This window comes from Alligator mississippiensis, chromosome 6, assembly GCF_030867095.1.
Source record: "Alligator mississippiensis isolate rAllMis1 chromosome 6, rAllMis1, whole genome shotgun sequence".
Classification (NCBI taxonomy): Eukaryota; Metazoa; Chordata; order Crocodylia; family Alligatoridae; genus Alligator; species Alligator mississippiensis.
In genome coordinates, this window is record NC_081829.1 from 50,398,190 (window position 1) to 50,417,885 (window position 19,696).

At 49.3% G+C, this 19,696-nt stretch overlaps 1 protein-coding gene across 4 annotated transcripts in view; it reads left to right on the plus strand.

Annotated features, from left to right (window-relative positions):
- The window catches only part of LOC102568065 (solute carrier family 22 member 15-like), a 66,815-nt gene extending 63,113 nt beyond the window's left edge, over positions 1-3,702 (plus strand). For all 4 annotated transcript variants that reach the window (XR_009463041.1, XM_019496689.2, XM_019496687.2 and 1 more), the window contains one exon: positions 1,067-3,702. Coding sequence is in view for 3 of the 4 variants with exons in the window: in XM_014610142.3 (XP_014465628.1) it covers positions 1,067-1,093 (27 nt within the window). In the remaining variant the exon portion in view is untranslated. The remainder of the gene's footprint in view (positions 1-1,066) is intronic.
- The last annotated feature ends 15,994 nt before the right edge of the window (positions 3,703-19,696 follow it).

The window sequence follows — 19,696 nt, forward strand, 5'->3', positions numbered from 1 at the left end:
TTTCAAGAATTGATTATACAGTCATTTTCATCTATACATATAAAAATATAGCTAAACCCATGCCATGTTTTTGGTTCAACTCAAGCAAAATGTTTAAAAGCAACCTGAAGTAATCATAAATTATTCATTTTACGTATACCTTGTGCATCTGCAGTTATTCAGTTAACCTTCACATGTGTCGCATTGTTCCTTTTTTTGTCTTGTTAGGTCTCAGATTGGAATATAACATTAAAAACAATGCATGACATTTGGGGAAATGTTGATCCCTCATTTATTATTCTGTTGTTAGAAGCTCTTTGGAACATTTTCTTGTTGTATATGTACATCAAATGAAGCTTTTGAAACTGATAACATAGTTTTTAGCTGATTAAGATGGTCAATAATGATGGATTTCAGATTATATAGCTACTGTTGTTTAAAAGGAAATGCTATAGTTTTAATTTTTAGTTTAATTCTATTATTGCAGCTGAAAAGTACAAATGTTTCTTTCAAATCTATAGAGTTTTCATAAAGAATCTTCAATGTATAAGCAAAGTATTAATGTATCTTTGTGGTACTGTAGAAAAAAAAATCCTTAAAACCCCCATGTGTTTAAAACTTCATTGTGAAAAATATAATTATACTTGGCTCATGATTCATGCAGCATGCTCAATAAGTTTCGATGTGATTTGGTAGGTTAACAGAATTTCTAGCGATAACAATAACTTATTAGCTATATAGAAATACCTCAGAGGTAAACACATACAAAGTTTCCTGATACATTAACACATTATTATAAATTGCTTTTGTTAAATATTATACTTAAAAATGTATAAGCTTTAGTTAAATTAAGCTTTATGTCTAATAGTCTAATACCTAATAATTTGCTGTTGAGACAAAATGAAAAAAACTGAAGTGCACAGATTCCTTTTCCTGCATCTCTTCTTTTCGTTTCATTTTTTAATTAAATCTGTGAAGTAAATGTATACAGCACTCCATTCTACCTTTGACATTAGTTTATGAAACTGGATAGAAAAGTAATACATGTAAAAGTATTTTAATATTTTATTTCTTATCTATTTCACAGGTAACTCAATTAGAAGAAAACACTTAAACTTTCAGAAAACATCTCTGTAGTGAAAAATCCAACATCTTTTGGATTTTTTTGGAAAGATACTTTTACAATTAGTGTGGAACCATTGTGAGATACCACAGTGGAGGACATACCTTATGCCAAGGGATATAAAGTAAAGTAACATTGTCAGTATTTTAAACAATTCATTTTTATATCAAGGTAAACTGAGAAGATGGAAAAACAGTTGGACAAAAAATGTGAAAAAGAAATAGCAAATCTATGCATTGATTTAAGGACTCTATAAGCTATACTTTGGATATGGAATATATAGTTTTTGAACTGATGGAATATTTTACTCTATTGTTTTGATATATCTTACTCCATTTGTAAGATATAATTGTCAGATGCAAACTAAACTATAATGGTGAATGGAAGTGCCATATGTATGTGTGTATGTATGTATGTGTGTGTGTGTGTATATATATATATATATATATATATATATATATATAAACTTACAGAATAGGTTGCAGGGCAGCCTTATATATTTAGGCATGCTGTAATTGTTAAAAATAATTACACCATGTATATCAATATCCTTAACTTCTTTTTATTTTTAAGCTACATAATACCTCACAGTATATTTCAAAGCAAGAAGACCAATGGTTTTTAAAGTTTATTGTCCTAAGTATAATGTGAGCAACATGAGAACCTTGGTCAAATTGATCAAGGCGTTTCAAAGGGAAGTAAAAGGACTATAATGCTGGATGTGTTTTTTTCTAGATCCATTTAAATAGCACAGAAATGTAAAGTTAAAAATGACCATACTGGAAAGAATAGCACAGTGTTTTGTTTGTTTTTTGAAGAAAAGAGTTATATTTCAGTACATGAGTACCAAACATTTAGTCAAAAGTTTATTTAGAGGATTAATTTAGCTAGCAGCAAATGCTGACCTTAGGTATAGCAGCAAAACTAGGAACAAGATTATCAAACAGCATATATTTATAAACAGCATTATTATTTCCAGTAGGACTTGGAAATATCTGTGGCAGAAATATAAGAGTTTAGTCAACAATATGTGCAATTTGGAGTAGGTATGTTATAGATGTTATGTTTACTTGATGCCCAAAACATTTGTGTAATTAAAAAGAAAATTTTGTAACAAATGTTCTTTTGCAGGTATATCTGCCCATGCTGTTATAAGGCTATTTCCAACATTTGGACTCTGGTCCTTTATTTACTGTACTTGGTAGGGAAAGCCATTGCATTTTGACATCAGTTCCATAAGCAGACTACAGTGCTGCAAATCACATATGGACTAACTGCTATGCCTTAATGTAACCTCACTGAAGATAATGGGACTCTAAATGGACACAGCATTTCACATGTGCATTATAAATTGCACAATTAATTCCTTAAACTGTTAAAAGGTAAAACGCAGAGAAAGTTGTGATTTTAGATTACATAAGCATAATTGATCTGTAGTAAAGCAAAGCATAGAATAAAGTGCAAGCATTTTTTTTCCTGAGGCTTTTTTGTATTTGTAAATAGAGGCTGCCAACAAGTATGTCTTTCTAGCAGGGGAAATTTTTGAGAAATTTCTCCCACCAGAACCTGTTCTGGGGGGTGGGGAGCAGTACAGGCATTTATCCAGCAACTGTCCCCTCTCCCTTGCTCTCCACACCTTCCCCAGCCCCAGTGATCAGTCTGGGGAGGGTATGAGGAGCAGGTTGCTCCATTCCTTTTGGCTCCAGGAGGACTTTGCATGTCCCACGTTGAGAGAGTTTTTCTCCCGTGCGGCACTTCAATGCTGGCTCCCATAGTTCTCCTGGGGCAGTTCCTGGTCTGTGGAAGTGGTGGGGAGCGTTGGCCTGTTTCTCCCCTCCCTTCCCAGACTAGTCCAGGAGGGGAGGAGAGCAGTGGTGTAAAGCCCCCAGACCAGAAGGAGAGTAAACAAGCATTTTTTCTTGAAAGAGAAACTTTCTTGCAAGGTAGATCTTCCAGGTTACTCTTGGAATATCTTTCCCCAGAAGGGGCATGCTTCCTCTCAGATAAATTGAGTGAGCACTTGTATACTTCTGTTTCTGTTGGGAGAAAAGCAATTCTCTTGGTAGAAATGTAGCTCCTGTGTGTGGCCATAGTTTGGTGGTTTACTCCCTGCTTGTAGCATTTATAACCACAATGGATAGGTATACGTCTTCAAAGGACAATTAAATCAGCAGAGAAATAGTGAAGATGAACACTTATTACTGTTGACTTAACAGTATACATATTTTGTCATAAAAATTAAATAAAAAAAAACCAACCCAACTACCTAGAGGTAGAAGTAAGACATTGAAACAGGGTCCCCCTGAAGACATCATTGGTACAGTTAAAAGTCTGTATCCTTCTTCTGCCAGATATTTAATGCATCAATCTAAAAAATGTTTTCCCCCCTTTCTTTTGTACCAGATCCTGCCGAAAGCAGGAAATAAATAATCATCTTTATTTTATATGCATTTATCTCATAGTTATTTTTTATATTGAATGTATCTTGCTCAGTATCTACTAAGTATTTTGTATATTTGACAGTTTGATGATCACAAAGGCCTTTTGTTTTATATGCTTGCCTCTGTTGTAAGGAATAAAATTAATGGTACCCTGCACAAGATTGTGTTGTTCTCTGACTGTGGCTTCTTTCTGAGTCACATACCACAGCTGCACGCTTACCATGATTTGCTCTTATCTGCTTTACTATCTTGCTGTTTTCCGTAAGTAGATAAAAGAAGTTTATTTTTTAAATTTATCTTTTTAATTTTAGCCATTCCAATGGAGACATCAGATGCAGTTTTGTTATTTTGTGATGACCAAATATAATTACTAATGTGTCCTGCAAGAGCCTAAAGCTGGGACATCAACTACTTCAATAACTTAAGCATATTGTGACAGGTCAGGAAGAGCACTATTTTGATGAAATGTATTCTAGTTTTGTTTTTGTTTTTCTTTGGAGTAGATCTGCTTCTCTCTAAGATATGGTAATTTCAGATTGTGGCTTCAGAAAAAGTTATTTTGAACTGCTTTTCTCTTGTTTTTAGTGAAGTGTAGATTGTTTGGAAATGTCCTGAAAAATTATTTACTGTGAAACTCTCCTCTTTCTATCACTTTTACCTTTATGATACCCTGTTTTCAGTTGCTTGTATCTTCACCAAACTTTTAGGGTTGACATTTTCTATACCATGTTTCTATTTTGGACTGGTTTTAGCAGGCCCAACACCCTGCTTATAGGCAGAGGTGATGTGTTGGTGGGGGTGGGGAGGCAGCAGCTTGGTGATGGCGGCAGTGCAATTTCTACACTGATGGCAGGGCATGGGGCTGCAGCCCAGCTGGAGCCAGTGCCCAGCAGAAGCAGGGGCGATGGCAGCGTGGAATTGTGCCCCACCCCCCACTGTCAACACTTGTGCATTGTCTATGCCTATAGGTATGCATTTCCTAGTTAACTGACAATCAAATCAAGCGGAAATGTCTAGGTGACAGCTTGGAAATGCAGTTTGGCTAGAGAGAGCTTATTGGTGCATTGGAGTGAGGAGTTCCTCCTTTAATTATTCTTGGTCTCGCAAGATATGGGGGAAAAAAGAGGGGGTGGAAGAAGGGGAAGAGGCAGGTGTGGCTAAGGGATTTCCAGCATTTGCCAGTGAAAGAGAATTCCTGCCCCAAAGGCAGTAAGTGTTCTGGTTTTGTTTTTAAATGAAGAAAAGTACTTTTCCTTTTCCTTGTGGCTGGAGGAGGAGGTACATATGAAGGGCTGTAATTGTAAAAAAGGTCTGAAACACAGGACTGCTGTTAAGGTGCTCAGTTTTACTGTATAATTTGTCTTGGTCAGGATTACTGATCAGTAATGTTGTATTCCAGTGTGCCTGCTTGGTCTCGTATAGACGTTCCCTTGCCGCCTTGGAGCATGTGCCCAGGGCTGGCTGCAGCATTTTTTTCTGCAGTCATGGCAAGGGCTCGCGTTCTCCCCAAGGGAAACCCTGAAACTTTCCTGCCATGACTTGGGTTTTCCTTTCAGTGGTGGGGCTTCCTCTTGTAGCCCCTCATGGGTCGGTTGCACTTCCTAGTGGGTATTCTTAGGGCTCCACCTCCCCTACACCCCAGCCATACGCCAGCCTTAAAGACAGCCACTTGATGGTTGGTTGGCTTGCCCTCCAGTGTTGCCTCCTGGACTTCCCTCGTCTGCTAGGTTCCTGATGGTCTCGCCCTGCCCTAGGTGTCTTTGGGACGTTAGACCGTCCCTGCTGCTACGCCAAGTCTTCATTGCAGCACTGCTGCTTACAGTACTGCCCTGGCCCTTCCTATTCCCTGAGCGTTGCCCTTGGCCCTGATCCTCACCTTAGGGCCCCTGGGGGTAATTCATGAAAGGAACAAAATAAAGAAAGAAAAGGGAGGTGTGGTCTTAGCCCATCCCCACTCACAACTCTGGCATCTGCAGCTCTGCAGTCCCTCGACACTGTCCTTCTCTCCCTAATTGCTCGTGGGCCCCTCCAAAGGGTTCTGTCGTTGGGTCCTCTGGTGGCAGCTGGTGCAGTTCTTGGCCAGCTTGGGGAGCACTCCTGCAGCTTGCTCCCTGCAGTGCCTCCCCAGCTTTTTCCCCGCTGCTGGCTTTTATTTCTGCCAGGCAGCGTTCTTGTGTGACGTCATCCACCTGTGCCGCTTTTAGCCAGAAATAAAAGTGGCTGATGAACCGCGCGGGTGCCCCGTCCCGGCGTGGGTTGTCCATCTCTTCTCCTGAGAAAGGTAAGTTTGCCCTGTTTTCAGGGCTTTCCCTTTTCTTGTGGGGACGAGCTGTCTCTGCCCCGGGTCCCGCCATGAGAGGGGTCTCCTGTTCCCATGTAGGACAATCGGCTAGTTGCCTCAGGTGTCTGTACATGAATGCATGGAACCTGGGAAACAAGCAGAATTGGAAGTCCTCATACAGTCAAGGAACTTTGACATGACTGGAATAACAGAGACTTATTGGGATAGCTCATATGACTGGAGTACTGATGGATACAAACTTTAGGAAGAACAGGTGGGAGACAGAGAAGGAGGAGGAGTTCTGCTGTATGTAAAAGAGCTATATGATTGCTCAGAGCTCCAGTATGAACCTGGAGATAGGTCTATTGGAAGTATCTGGGTTAGGATTAGAGGGGAAAGCAACAAGGGTGGTGTCATATTGGGTGTTTGCTATAGATCACCAGACCAAGAGGATGAGGTAAAAGGCTTTCTTTAAAAAGCTGGCAGAAGTTTCCCAATCACAGGCCCTGGTTCTCATGGGGCACTTCCGTCACCCTAACATCTGCTGGGAGGGCAATACAGCAGTGCACAAGCAATCCAGGAAGTTTTTGGAGAGTGCTGGGGACAACTTCCTGCTGCAAGAATTGAAGAGGCCAACTAGGAGCTGTGCCTTTCTTGACCTGCTGCTCACAAACAGAGAAGAATTGGTGGGGATGTAGAAGTGGATGCCAACTTGGACAGCAGTGATCATGAGATGATTGAGTTAAGAATCCTGATAAAGGAAAAAGAAAGAAAGAGCAGCAGAGTAAGGACCCTGGACTTCAGAAAAGCAGACTTTGACTCCCTCAGGGAATTGATGGACAGGATCCCCTGGGAGGCCAGTCAGAAAGGGAAAGGAGTCAAGGACAGCTGGTTGTATTTTACAGAAACCTTACTGAGGGTGCAGGTGTTGCCCTGAGGGGTCAGGCCAACACTCAGGATCTCAATATTGAGCTGTTAGGGCATGGTGTACAATTACACATGCACACATAAAAATCAATTAAGCACACATATACTCACTAGGTGCATACACCCTCACTAGCAACTCAGAAACACACACATCCAAAATAACCAGTCTAGGTTCATGCACACCTATCACCAGTTTAAGCCCATACACACTACACACACCACATCCCGGTAACTTTCACTCCCAGCAACTTTCACTCCATACACTTCTACTTTCTTACCTTAACCTTTCCCCAGGTTTCTCAAGTACACCAAGCACATACATACATACACATCTCAACACCCAACTTAGGAACTCACCTGTGTGTATATACAGGGGGGTGGTATGTGTGTGAATTAGTGAATACATATATATATACACATCATTGTGTGTGTGTGGTATATGATTTAGTAATCCATGGATGTGCAGGTGTTGGTAACCTATTTAAGCGCGACAGCAGGGGAAAGAACCAAAAAAGCCAACCTATTAGGTACTTTGCGTCGGTCTTTCATCAGTCCCATGGGACGCCCATGTCCGCTACGGGACAGGGAAGTCCGGGTGAGGGTGATCCCCTGCCCTCCATTGATGCTGACTTCGTGAAGGAACATCTTGAGAAGCTGGATACCTTCAAGTCAGCCGGCCCTGACAGTCTTCACCCCAGGGTACTCAAGGAGCTGCCGAGCATCATAGCCCAGCCTCTAGCACGGATCTTTGAAAACTCTTGGCGCTCTGGTGTAGAGCCCAAAGACTGGAAGAAGGCCAATGTGGTGCCTATCTTCAAGAAAGTGAGGAAAGTGGATCCGGCTAACTATAGGCCCATTAGCCTGACTTCTATCCCGGGGAAGATCTTAGAAAAGTTTATTAAAGAGACCATCCTTAATGGACTGGCCGACGCCAACATCTTAAGGGATAGCCAGCACGGGTTTGTTGCGGGTAGGTCTTGCTTGACCAAATTCATTTCCCTCTACGACCAGGTGACCTATCACCTGGACAAGGGAGAAGAGATTGATGTCATATATCTTGACTTCAAAAAAGCCTTCCATCAGGTTTCCCATGATCACATCTTGGAGAAACTGGCCAATTGTCGCCTTGGTTCCTCCACGATCCACTGGCTGGAAAATTGGCTCCGGGGTCGGACCCAGAGGGTAGTAATTGATGGAAGTCACTCATCGTGGTGTCCTGTGACCAGTGGGGTCCCCCAAGGTTCTGTCCTTGGACCCATACTGTTCAACATCTTCATTAATGATGTGGACACTGGAGTCAGAAGCGGACTGGCCAAGTTCGCCGATGACACCAAACTTTGGGGCAAAGCATCCACACCAGAAGACAGGCGGGTGATCCAGGCTGACCTGGACAGGCTCAGCAAGTGGGCGGACGAAAATCTGATGGTGTTCAATGCCGATAAATGCAAGGTTCTCCACCTTGGGAAGAAAAACCCGCAGCATCCTTATAGGCTCGGCAGTGCTATGTTGGCTAGGACTATGGAAGAAAGAGACTTGGGGGTCATCATTGACCACAAGATGAACATGAGTCTGCAGTGCGATGCTGTGGCTAGTAAAGCGACCAAAACGCTGGCTTGCATCCATAGATGCTTCTCAAGCAAATCCCGGGACGTCATTCTCCCCTTGTACTAGGCCTTGGTGAGGCCGCAGCTGGAGTACTGCGTCCAGTTTTGGGCTCCACAATTTAAAAAGGATGTGGAGAAGCTTGAGAGAGTCCAGAGAAGAGCCACGCGCAGACGTTACGATGACAGACTGAGAGCCCTGGGGCTCTTTAGCCTGGAAAAGCGCAGACTCAGGGGTGATCTGATGGCCAACTATAAATTTATCAGGGGTGACCACCAGTAGCTGGGGGAATGTTTGTTCAGAAGAGCACCCCAAGGGATGACGACTAGGTCGAATGGTCATAAACTACTAAAAGACCGTTTCAAGCTGGACATAAGGAAAAATTTCTTCATGGTCCGAGCCCCCAAGATCTCGAACAGCCTGCCACCGGAGGTGGTGCAAGCGCCTACATTGAACACCTTCAAGAGCAAACTTGATGCTTATCTTGCTGGGATCCTATGAACCCAGCTGACTTCCTGCGCTGTGGAAGGTATTACTGCCCTGTCTTCCGAGGTCCCTTTCAGCCCTAATGTCTATGAAATCTACGAAATCTATGTAAAAAAGGGGGTAGGAACCACAAAACTGGGCCCCCATTTCTGGGGGGACCTATTTAAGATCAACAGCGGGGGTAGGAACCAGAAAACAGGTGAATGGACCAGGAAAACGGGTGTCCCATTCCCGGGGGGACTCATTTAAGCGCGACAGTGGGGGTAGGAACCAAAAAACGGGGGTAGGAACCCAAAAAAACGGGGCACGGTTTCCGGGGGGACCCATTTAAGCGCAACACCGGGGGTAGGAACCAAAAAACGGGTAGGAACCCAAAAAACGGGGACCCGTTTCCGGGGGGGACCCATTTAAGCGCGACAACGGAAGTAGGAACCAAAAAACGGAAAAGAAACGGAAAAATGGGGCCCTGTTTCTGGGGGGACACATTTAAGCGCAACACCGGGAGTAGGAAACAAAAAACGGGGGTAGGAACCAAAAAAACGGGGCCCCGTATCTGGGGGACCCATTTAAGCGTGACAATGGGGGTAGGAGCCAAAAAGGGGTAGGAACAAGAGAAACGGGGCCCCGCTTCCTGGGAGACCCATTTAAGCGCAACACTGGGGGTAGGAACCAAAAAACGGGGGTAGGAACCAAAAAAACGGGGCCCTGTTTCCGGGGTGACACATTTAAACGAAACACCAGGATTAGGAACCAAAAAACGGGTATGAACCAAAAAAAACGGGGCCCTGTTTCCTGGGGGACCCATATAACCATGACACGGGGAGTAGAAACAAAAATCAGAGGTAGGAACTAGAAAAACGGGGTCCCGTTTCCAGGGGGAACCATTTAAGCGCGACATCGGGTAGGAACCAAAAAACGGGTCGGAACCAAAAAAACGGGGCCCCGTTTCCGGGGGGACCCATTTAAGCTTGACACCGGGGTTAGGAACCAAAAAACGGGGGTAGGAATCAATAAAACGGGCCCCCGTTTCCGGGGCAACCCATTTAAGCGCGACACCGGGGGTAGGAACCAAAAAACGGGGGTAGGAACCAAAAGGCCCCCGTTTCCGGGGTGACCCATTTCAGAGGGACACCGGGGGTAGGAACAAAAAACGGGGGTAGGAACCAAAAAAACCGGCCCCTGTATCTGGGGGGATTTATTTAAGGGCAACACCAGGGGTAGGAAGAAAAAATGGGGGTAAGAACCAAAAAAAGGGCCCCGTTTCCAGGAGGACCCATTTAAGCGCGACACCAGGGGTAGGAACCCAAAAACGGGGGTAGGAACCAAAAAAACAGGCCCTTGTTTCCGGGGGGACCCATTTGAGCACGATACTGGGGGTAGGAACCAAAAAACGGGGGTAGGAACCAAAAAAACGGGCCCCCGTTTCCGGGGGGACCCATTTAAGCTCGACACCAGGGGTAGGAACCAAAAAACGGGGGTGGGAAGCAAAAAAACTTTCCCCCGTTTCCGGGGGGACCCATTTAAGCATGACACTGGGGGTAGGAACCAAAAAAATGGGGAGGAACCAGAGAAACAGGGCGCTGTTTCCGAGGGGAGTCATTGAAGTGCGGCACCGGGGGTTAGGAACAAAAAAAGGGGTAGAACTGAAAAATACGGGGCCGTGATTCTGGGGTACCCATTTAATCACGACACCAGTGGTAGGAACCAAAAAATGTGGGTAGGAACCAAAAAGGCCCCCGTTTCCGGGGGACCCATTTCAGTGCGACACCGGGGGTAGGAACCAAAAAACGGGGGTAGGAACCAAAAAAACGGGCCCCGTTTCCGGGGGGACCCTTTTAAACGTGACACCGGGGGTAGGAACCAAAAAACGAGGGTAGGAACCAGAAAACCCTGCCCCCGTTTCCGCGGGGACCCATTTAAGTGCGACACCGGGGTAGGAACCAAAAAACGGGGGTAGGAACCAAGAAAACGGGCCCCCGTTTCCGGGGGGACCCATTAAAGCGCGACACCGGGGGTAGGAACCAAAAAACGGGGGTAGGAACCAAAAAAACGGGCCCCCGTTTCCGGGGGGACCCACTTCAGCGCGACACCGAGGGTAGGAACCAAAAAACGGGGGTAGGAACCAAAAAACCGGGGCCCCGTTTCCGGGGGGACCCATTTAAGCGCGACACCGGGGGTAGGAACCAAAAAACTGGGGTAGGAACCATAAAAAACGGCCCCCTTTTCCGGGGGGACCCATTTAAGCGCGACACCGGGGGTAGGAACCAAAAAACGGGAGTAGGAACCAAAAAAACGGAGCCCCGTTTCCGGGGGGACCCATTTAAGCGCGACACCGGGGGTAGGAACCAAAAAACAGGGCTAGGAACCAAAAAAACGGGCCCCCGTTTCCGGGGGGACCCATTTAAGCGCTACACCGGGGGGTAGGAACCAAAAGGGGGTAGGAACCAATAAATGGGCCCCCGTTTCAGGGGGGACCCATTTAAGTGCGACACCGGGGGTAGGAACCAAAAAACGGGGGTAGGAACAAAAAAACCGGGGGCCCGTTTTCGGGGGGACACACTTAAGCGCGACACCTGGGGTAGGAACCAAAAAACGGGGGTAGGAACCAGAAAAACGGGCTCCCATTTCCGGGGGGACCCATTTAAGCGCGGCACCGGGGGTAGGAACCAAAAAACGGGGTTAGGAACCAAAAAAACGGGCCCCCGTTTCCTTGGGGACCCTTTTAAGCGCGACACCGAAGGTAGAAACCAAAAAACGGAGGTAGGAACCAAAAAAACGGGGGCCCATTTTCGGGGGGACCCATTTAAGCGCAACACCAGGGGTAGGAACCAAAAAACGGAGGTAGGAACCAAAAAAACGGGCCCTCGTTTCCGGGGGGACCCATTTAAGCGCGACACTGGGGGTAGGAACCAAAAAACGGGGGTCGGCACCAAAAAAATGGGCCCCCGTTTCCGGGGGGAGCCATTTAAGCACTACCCCGGGGTTAGGAACCAAAAAACGGGGGTTGGAATCAAAAAAAAGGGCCCCCGTTTCCGGGGGGACACATTTAAGCGCGACACCGGGGGTAGGAACCAAAAAAAGGAGGTAGGAACCAAAAAAACGGGCCCCCGTTTCCGGGGGGACCCTTTTAAGAGCGACACCGAAGGTTAGAACCAAAAAACGGAGGTAGGAACCAAAAAAACGGGGGCCCATTTTCGGGGGGACCCATTTAAGCGCGACACCAGGGGTAGGAACCAAAAAACGGGTGTAGGAACCATAAAAAATGGCCCCCGTTTCCGGGGGGACCCTTTTAAGCGCGACACCGGGGTTAGGAACCAAAAAACGGGGGTTGGAATCAAAAAAAAGGGCCCCCGTTTCCGGCAGGACCCATTTAAGTGCGACACCGGGGTAGGAACCAAAAAACGGGGTAGGAACCAAAAAAACGGGCCCCGTTTCCGGGGGAACCAATTTAAGCGTGACACCGGGGGTTGGAACCAAAAAACGGGGGTAGGAACCAAAAAACCGGGTCCCCGTTTCCTGGAGGACCGTTTTAAACGCGACACCGGGGGTAGGAACCAAAAAACGGGGGTAGGAACCAAAAAAGCGGGCCCCCGTCTCCGGGGGGACCCATTAAAGCGTGACACCGGTGGTAGGAACCAAAAAACGAGGGAAGGAACCAGAAAAACCTGCCCCCGTTTCCGGGGGGACCCATTTAAGTGCGACACCGGGGAAGGAACCAAAAAACGGGGTAGGAACCAAAAAAACGGGGCTCCGTTTCCGGGTGGACCCATTTAAGCGCGACACCGAGGGTAGGAACCATAAAACGGGGGTAGGAACCAAAAAACCGGGGGCCCGTTTTCGGGGGGACCCATTTAAGCGCGACACCTGAGGTAGGAACCAAAAAACGGGGGTAGGAAACAAAAAAACGGGCCCCCGTTTCTGGGGGGACCCATTTAAGCGCGACATCGGGGGTAGGAACCAAAAAAAGGAGGTAGGAACCAAAAAAACGGGCCCCCGTTTCCGGGGGGACCAATTTAAGCGTGACACCGGGGGTAGGAACCAAAAAACGGGGGTTGGAACCAAAAAACCGGGTCCCCGTTTCCTGGAGGACCGTTTTAAATGCGACACCGGGGGTAGGAACCAAAAAACGGGGGTAGGACCCAAAAAAGCGGGCCCCCGTCCCGGGGGGACCCATTAAAGCGCGACACCGGTGGTAGGAACCAAAAAACGAGGGTAGGAACCAGAAAAACCTGCCCCCGTTTCCGGGGGGACCCTTTTAAGCGCGACACCGGGGTAGGAACCAAAAAACAGGGGTAGGAACCAAAAAAACGGGCCCCCGTTTCCGGGGGGACCCATTTAAGCGCGACACCGGGGGTAGGAACCAAAAAACGGGGGTCGGCACCAAAAAAACCGGCCTCTGTTTCCGGGGGGACCCATTTAAGTGCGACAACGGGGTAGGAACCAAAAAACGGGGGTAGGAACCAATAAAACGGGCCCCCGTTTCCGGGGGGACCCATTTAAGCGCGACACCTGGGGTAGGAACCCAAAAAACGGGGGTAGAAACCAAAAAAACGGGCCCCCGTTTCCGGGGGGACCCATTTTAGCGCGACACCGAGGGTAGGAACCAAAAAACAGGGGTAGGAACCAAAAAACCGGGGCCCCGTTTCCGGGGGGAGCCATATAAGTGCGACACCGGGGGTAGGAACCAAAAAACTGGGGTAGGAACCATAAAAAACGGCCCCCTTTTCTGGGGGGACCCATATAAGCGCGACACCGGGGGTAGGAAGCAAAAAACGCGGGTAGGAACCAAAAAAAAGGGCCCCCGTTTCCGGGGGGACCCTTTTAAACGTGACACCAGGGGGAGGAACCAAAAAACGAGGGTAGGAACCAGAAAACCCTGCCCCCGTTTCCGGGGGGACCCATTTAAGTGCGACACCGGGGGTAGGAACTAAAAAACGGGGGTAGGAACCAAAAAAACGGGGCCCCGTTTCCGGGGGGACCCATTTAAGTGCGACACCGGGGGTAGGAACCAAAAAACGGGGGTAGGAACCAAAAAAACAGGGCCCCGTTTCCGGGGGGACCCATTTAAGCGTGACACCGGGTGTAGGAACCAATAAACTGGGGTAGGAACCATAAAAAATGGCCCCCATTTCCAGGGGGAACCATTTAAGTGCGACACCGGGGTTAGGAACCAAAAAACGGGGTTACGAACCAAAAAAGGGGCCCCGTTTCCGGGGGGACGCATTAAATCGCGACACCTGGGGTAGGAACCAAAAAACGGAGGTAGGAACCAAAAAAACGGGCCCTCGTTTCCGGGGGGACCCATTTAAGTGCGACACCGGGGGTAGGAACCAAAAAACGGGGGTAGGAACCAGAAAAACGGGCTCCCATTTCCGGGGGGACCCATTTAAGCGCGGCACCGGGGGTAGGAACCAAAAAACGGGGTTAGGAACAAAAAAAACGGGCCCCCGTTTCCGGGGGGACCCTTTTAAGCGCGACACCGAAGGTAGGAAACAAAAAACGGAGGTAGGAACCAAAAAAAAGGGGGCCCATTTTTGGGGGGACCCATTTAAGCGCGACACCAGGGGTAGGAACCAAAAAACAGGGGTAGGAACCATAAAAAATGGCCCCCGTTTCCGGGGGGACCCTTTTAAGCGCGACACCGGGGTTAGGAACCAAAAAACGGGGGTTGGAATCAAAAAAAAGGGCCCCCGTTTCCGGCAGGACCCATTAAAGTGCGACACCGGGGTAGGAACCAAAAAACGGGGTAGGAACCAAAAAAACGGGGCTCCGTTTCCGGGTGGACCCATTTAAGCGCGGCACCGGTGGTAGGAACCAAAAAACGAGGGTAGGAACCAGAAAAACCTGCCCCCGTTTCCGGGGGGACCCATTTAAGTGCGACACCGGGGAAGGAACCAAAAAACGGGGTAGGAATCAAAAAAACGGGGCTCCGTTTCCAGGTGGACCCATTTAAGCGCGACACCGAGAGTAGGAACCATAAAACGGGGGTAGGAACCAAATACCGGGGGCCCATTTTCGGGGGGACCCATTTAAGCGTGACACCTGGGGTAGGAACCAAAAAACGGGGGTAGGAAACAAAAAAACAGGCCCCCGTTTCTGGGGGGACCCATTTAAGCGCGACACCGGGGGTAGGAACCAAAAAAAGGAGGTAGGAACCAAAAAAACGGGCCCCCGTTTCCGGGGGGACCCATTTAAGTGCGACAACGGGGTAGGAACCAAAAAACGGGGGTTGGAACCACAAAACCGGGTCCCCGTTTCCTGGAGGACCGTTTTAAATGCGACACCGGGGGTAGGAACCAAAAAACGGGGGTAGGACCCAAAAAAGCGGGCCCCCGTCTCCGGGGGGACCCATTAAAGCGCGACACCGGTGGTAGGAACCAAAAAACAAGGGTAGGAACCAGAAAAACCTGCCCCCGTTTCCGGGGTACCCTTTTAAGCGCGACACCGGGGTAGGAACCAAAAAACAGGGGTAGGAACCAAAAAACTGGGCCCCCGTTTCCGGGGGGACCCATTTAAGCGCGACACCGGTGGTAGGAACCAAAAAACAGAGGTAGGAACCAAAAAAACGGGCCCCCGTTTCCGGGGGGACCCATTTAAGTGCGACACCGGGGGTAGGAACCAAAAAACGGGGGTAGGAACCAAAAACCCTGGGGCTCGTTTTCGGGGGGACATATTTAAGCGCGACATCTGGGGTAGGAACCAAAAAACGGGGGTACGAACCAGAAAAACGGGCTCCCATTTCCGGGGGGACCCATTTAAGCGCGGCACCCGGGGTAGGAACCAAAAAACGGGGGTAGGAACCAAAAAACCGGGGGCCCGTTTTCGGGGGGACCCATATAAGCGCGACACCTTGGGTAGGAACCAAAAAACGGGGGTAGGAACCAAAAAAATGGGCCCCCGTTTCCGGGGGGACCCATTTAAGCGCTACCCCGGGGTTAGGAACCAAAAAACGGGGATTGGAATCAAAAAAAAGGGCCCTCGTTTCCGGGGGGACCCTTTTAAGCGCGTCACCGAGGGTAAGAGCGAAAAAACGGGGGTAGGAACCAAAAAACCGGGGCCCCGTTTCCGGGGGGACCCATTTAAGGGCGACACTGGGTGTAGGAACCAATAAACTGGGGTAGGAACCATAAAAAACGGCCCCCTTTTCCGGTGGGACCCATTTAAGCGTGGCACCGGGGGTAGGAACCAGAAAACGGGGGTAGGAACCAAAAAAATGGGCCCCCGTTTCCGGGGGGAACCTTTTAAACGTGACACCGGGGGTAGGAACCAAAAAACGAGGGTAGGAACCAAAAAACCGGGGGCCCGTTTTCGGGGGGAACCATTTAAGCGCGACACCGGGGGTAGGACCCGAAAAACGCAGGTAGGACCCATAAAAAACGGCCCCCTTTTCCGGGGGGACCCATTTAAGCGCGACACCGGGGTTAGGAACCAAAAAATGGGGGTAGGAACCAAAAAAATGGGCCCCCGTTTCCGGGGGGACCCATTTAAAAGCGACACCGGGGGTAGGAACCAAAAAACGGGCGTAGGAACCAAAAAAACGGACCCCCGTTTCTTGGGGGACCCTTTTAAACGTGAAACCAGGAATAGGAACCAAAATATGACGGTAGGAACCAGAAAAACCTGCCCCCATTTCCGGGGGGACCCATTTAAGTGCAACACCGGGGTAGGAACCAAAAAACAGGGCTAGGAACCAAAAAAACGGGCCCCCGTTTCCGGGGGGACCCATTTAAGCGCGACACCGGGGGTAGGAACCAAAAAACGGAGGTAGGAACCAAAAAAACGGGCCCCCGTTTCCGGGGGGACCCATTTAAGCGCGACACCGAGGGTAGGAACCAAAAAACGGGGGTAGGAACCAAAAAACCGGGGGCCCGTTTTTGGCGGGACCCATTTAAGTGCGACACCGGGGGTAGGAACCAAAAAACGGGGTTAGGAACCAAAAAAACGGGGCCCCGTTTCTGGGGGGACCCATTTAAGCGCGACACCGAGGGTAGGAACCAAAAAACGGGGGTAGGAACCAAAAAACCGGGGGCCCGTTTTCAGGGGGACCCATTTAAGCGCGACACCTGGGGTAGTAACCAAAAAACCGGGGTTGGAACCAAAAAATCGAGTCCCCGTTTCCGGGGGGACCTATTTAAGCGCGACATCGGGGGTAGGAGCCAAAAAACAGAGGTAGGAACCAAAAAAACAGGGGGCCCATTTTCGGGGGGACCCATTTAAGCGCGACACCAGGGGTAGGAACCAAAAAACGAGGGTAGGAACCATAAAAAATGGCCCCCGTTTCCGGGGGGACCCTTTTAAGCGCGACACCGGGGTTAGGAACCAAAAAACGGGGGTTGGAATCAAAAAAAAGGGCCCCCGTTTCCGGCGGGACCCATTTAAGTGCGACACCGGGGTAGGAACCAGAAAACGGGGGTAGGAACCAAAAAAACGGGGCCCCGTTTCCGGGGGGACCCTTTTAAACTTGACACCGGGGGTAGGAACAAAAAAACGAGGGTAGGAACCAGAAAACCCTGCCCCCATTTCCGGGGGGACCCATTTAAGTGCGACACCGGGGCAGGAACGAAAAAACGGGTAGGAACAAAAAAAATGGGCCCCCGTTTCCGGGGGGACCCATTTTAGTGCGACACCGGGGGTAGAAACCAAAAAACGGGGGTAGGAACCAAAAAAACGGGGCCCCGTTTCCGGGGGGACCCATTTAAGCGCGACACCGAGGGTAGGAACCAAAAAACGTGGGTAGGAACCAAAAAACCTGGGGTCCGTTTTCGGGGGGACACATTTAAGCACGACACCTGGGGTAGGAACCAAAAAACGGGGTAGGAACCAGAAAAACGGGCTCCCATTTCCGGGGGGACCCATTTAAGTGCGACACCGGGGTAGGAACCAAAAAACGGGGGTAGGAACCAAAAAAATGGGCCCCCGTTTCCGGGGGGACCCATTTAAGTGCGACACCGGGGTTAGGAACCAAAAAACGGGGTTAGGAACCAAAAAAGGGGCCCCATTTCCGGGGGGACGCATTAAAGCGCGACACCGGGAGTAGGAACCAAAAAAAAGAAGTAGGAACCAAAAAAACGGGCCCCGGTTTTTGGGGGGACCCTTTTAAGCGCGACACCGGGTTTAGGAACCAAAAAACGGGGGTTGGAATCAAAAAAAAGGGCCCCCGTTTCCGGGGGGACCCATTTAAGTGCGACACCGGTGTAGGAACCAAAAAAACGGGGCTCTGTTTCCGGGTGGACCCATTTAAGCGCGACACCGAGGGTAGGAACCATAAAACGGGGGTGGAACCAAAAAACCGGGGGCCTGTTTTCGGGGGGGACCCATTTAAGCGCGACACCTGGGGTAGGAACCAAAAAACGGGGGTAGGAAACAAAAAAACGGGCCCCCGTTTCCGGGGGGAGCCATTTAAGCGCGACACCGGGGGTAGGAACCAAAAAACGGGGGAAGGAACCAAAAAAAACGGGGCCCCGTTTCCGGGGGGACCCATTTAAGCGCGACACCGAGGGTAGGAACCAAATAAACGGGGGTAGGAACCAAAAAACCTGGGGCCCGTTTTCGGGGGGACACATTTAAGCGCGACACCTGGGGTAGGAACCAAAAAACGGGGGTAGGAACCAGAAAAACGGGCTCCCATTTCCGGGGGGACCCATTTAAGCGCGGCACCGGGGGTAGGAACCAAAAAACGGGGTTAGGAACCAAAAAAACGGGCCCCCGTTTCCTTGGGGACCCTTTTAAGCGCGACACCGAAGGTAGGAACCAAAAAACGGAGGTAGGAACCAAAAAAACGGGGGCCCATTTTCGGGTGACCCATTTAAGCGCGACACTGGGGGTAGGAACCAAAAACCGGGGTTAGGAACGAAAAAAACGGGCCCCCGTTTCCTTGGGGACCCTTTTAAGCGCGACACTGGGGGTAGGAACCAAAAAACGGGGGTCGGCACCAAAAAAATGGGCCCCCGTTTCCGGGGGGACCCATTTAAGCACTACCCCGGGGTTAGGAACCAAAAAACGGGGGTTGGAATCAAAAAAAAAGGGCCCCCGTTTCCGGGGGGACACATTTAAGCGCGACACCGGGGGTAGGAACCAAAAAAAGGAGGTAGGAACCAAAAAAACGGGCCCCCGTTTCCAGGGGGACCCTTTTAAGAGCGACACCGAAGGTTAGAACCAAAAAACGGAGGTAGGAACCAAAAAAACGGGGGCCCATTTTCGGGGGGACCCATTTAAGCGCGACACCGGGGTTAGGAACCAAAAAACGGGGGTTGGAATCAAAAAAAAGGGCCCCCGTTTCCGGCAGGACCCATTTAAGTGCGACACCGGGGTAGGAACCAAAAAACGGGGGTAGGAACCAAAAAACCGGGTCCCCGTTTCCTGGAGGACCGTTTTAAACGCGACACCGGGGGTAGGAACCAAAAAACGGGGGTAGGAACCAAAAAAGCGGGCCCCCGTCTCCGGGGGGACCCATTAAAGCGTGACACCGGTGGTAGGAACCAAAAAACGAGGGGAGGAACCAGAAAAACCTGCCCCCGTTTCCGGGGCGACCCATTTAAGTGCGACACCGGGGAAGGAACCAAAAAACGGGGTAGGAACCAAAAAAACGGGGCTCCGTTTCCGGGTGGACCCATTTAAGCGCGACACCGAGAGTAGGAACCATAAAACGGGGGTAGGAACCAAATACCGGGGGCCCATTTTTGGGGGGACCCATTTAAGCGTGACACCTGGGGTAGGAACCAAAAAACGGGTTAGGAAACAAAAAAACGGGCCCCCGTTTCTGGGGGGACCCATTTAAGCGCGACACCGGGGGTAGGAACCAAAAAAAGGAGGTAGGAACCAAAAAAACGGGCCCCCGTTTCCGGGGGGACCCATTTA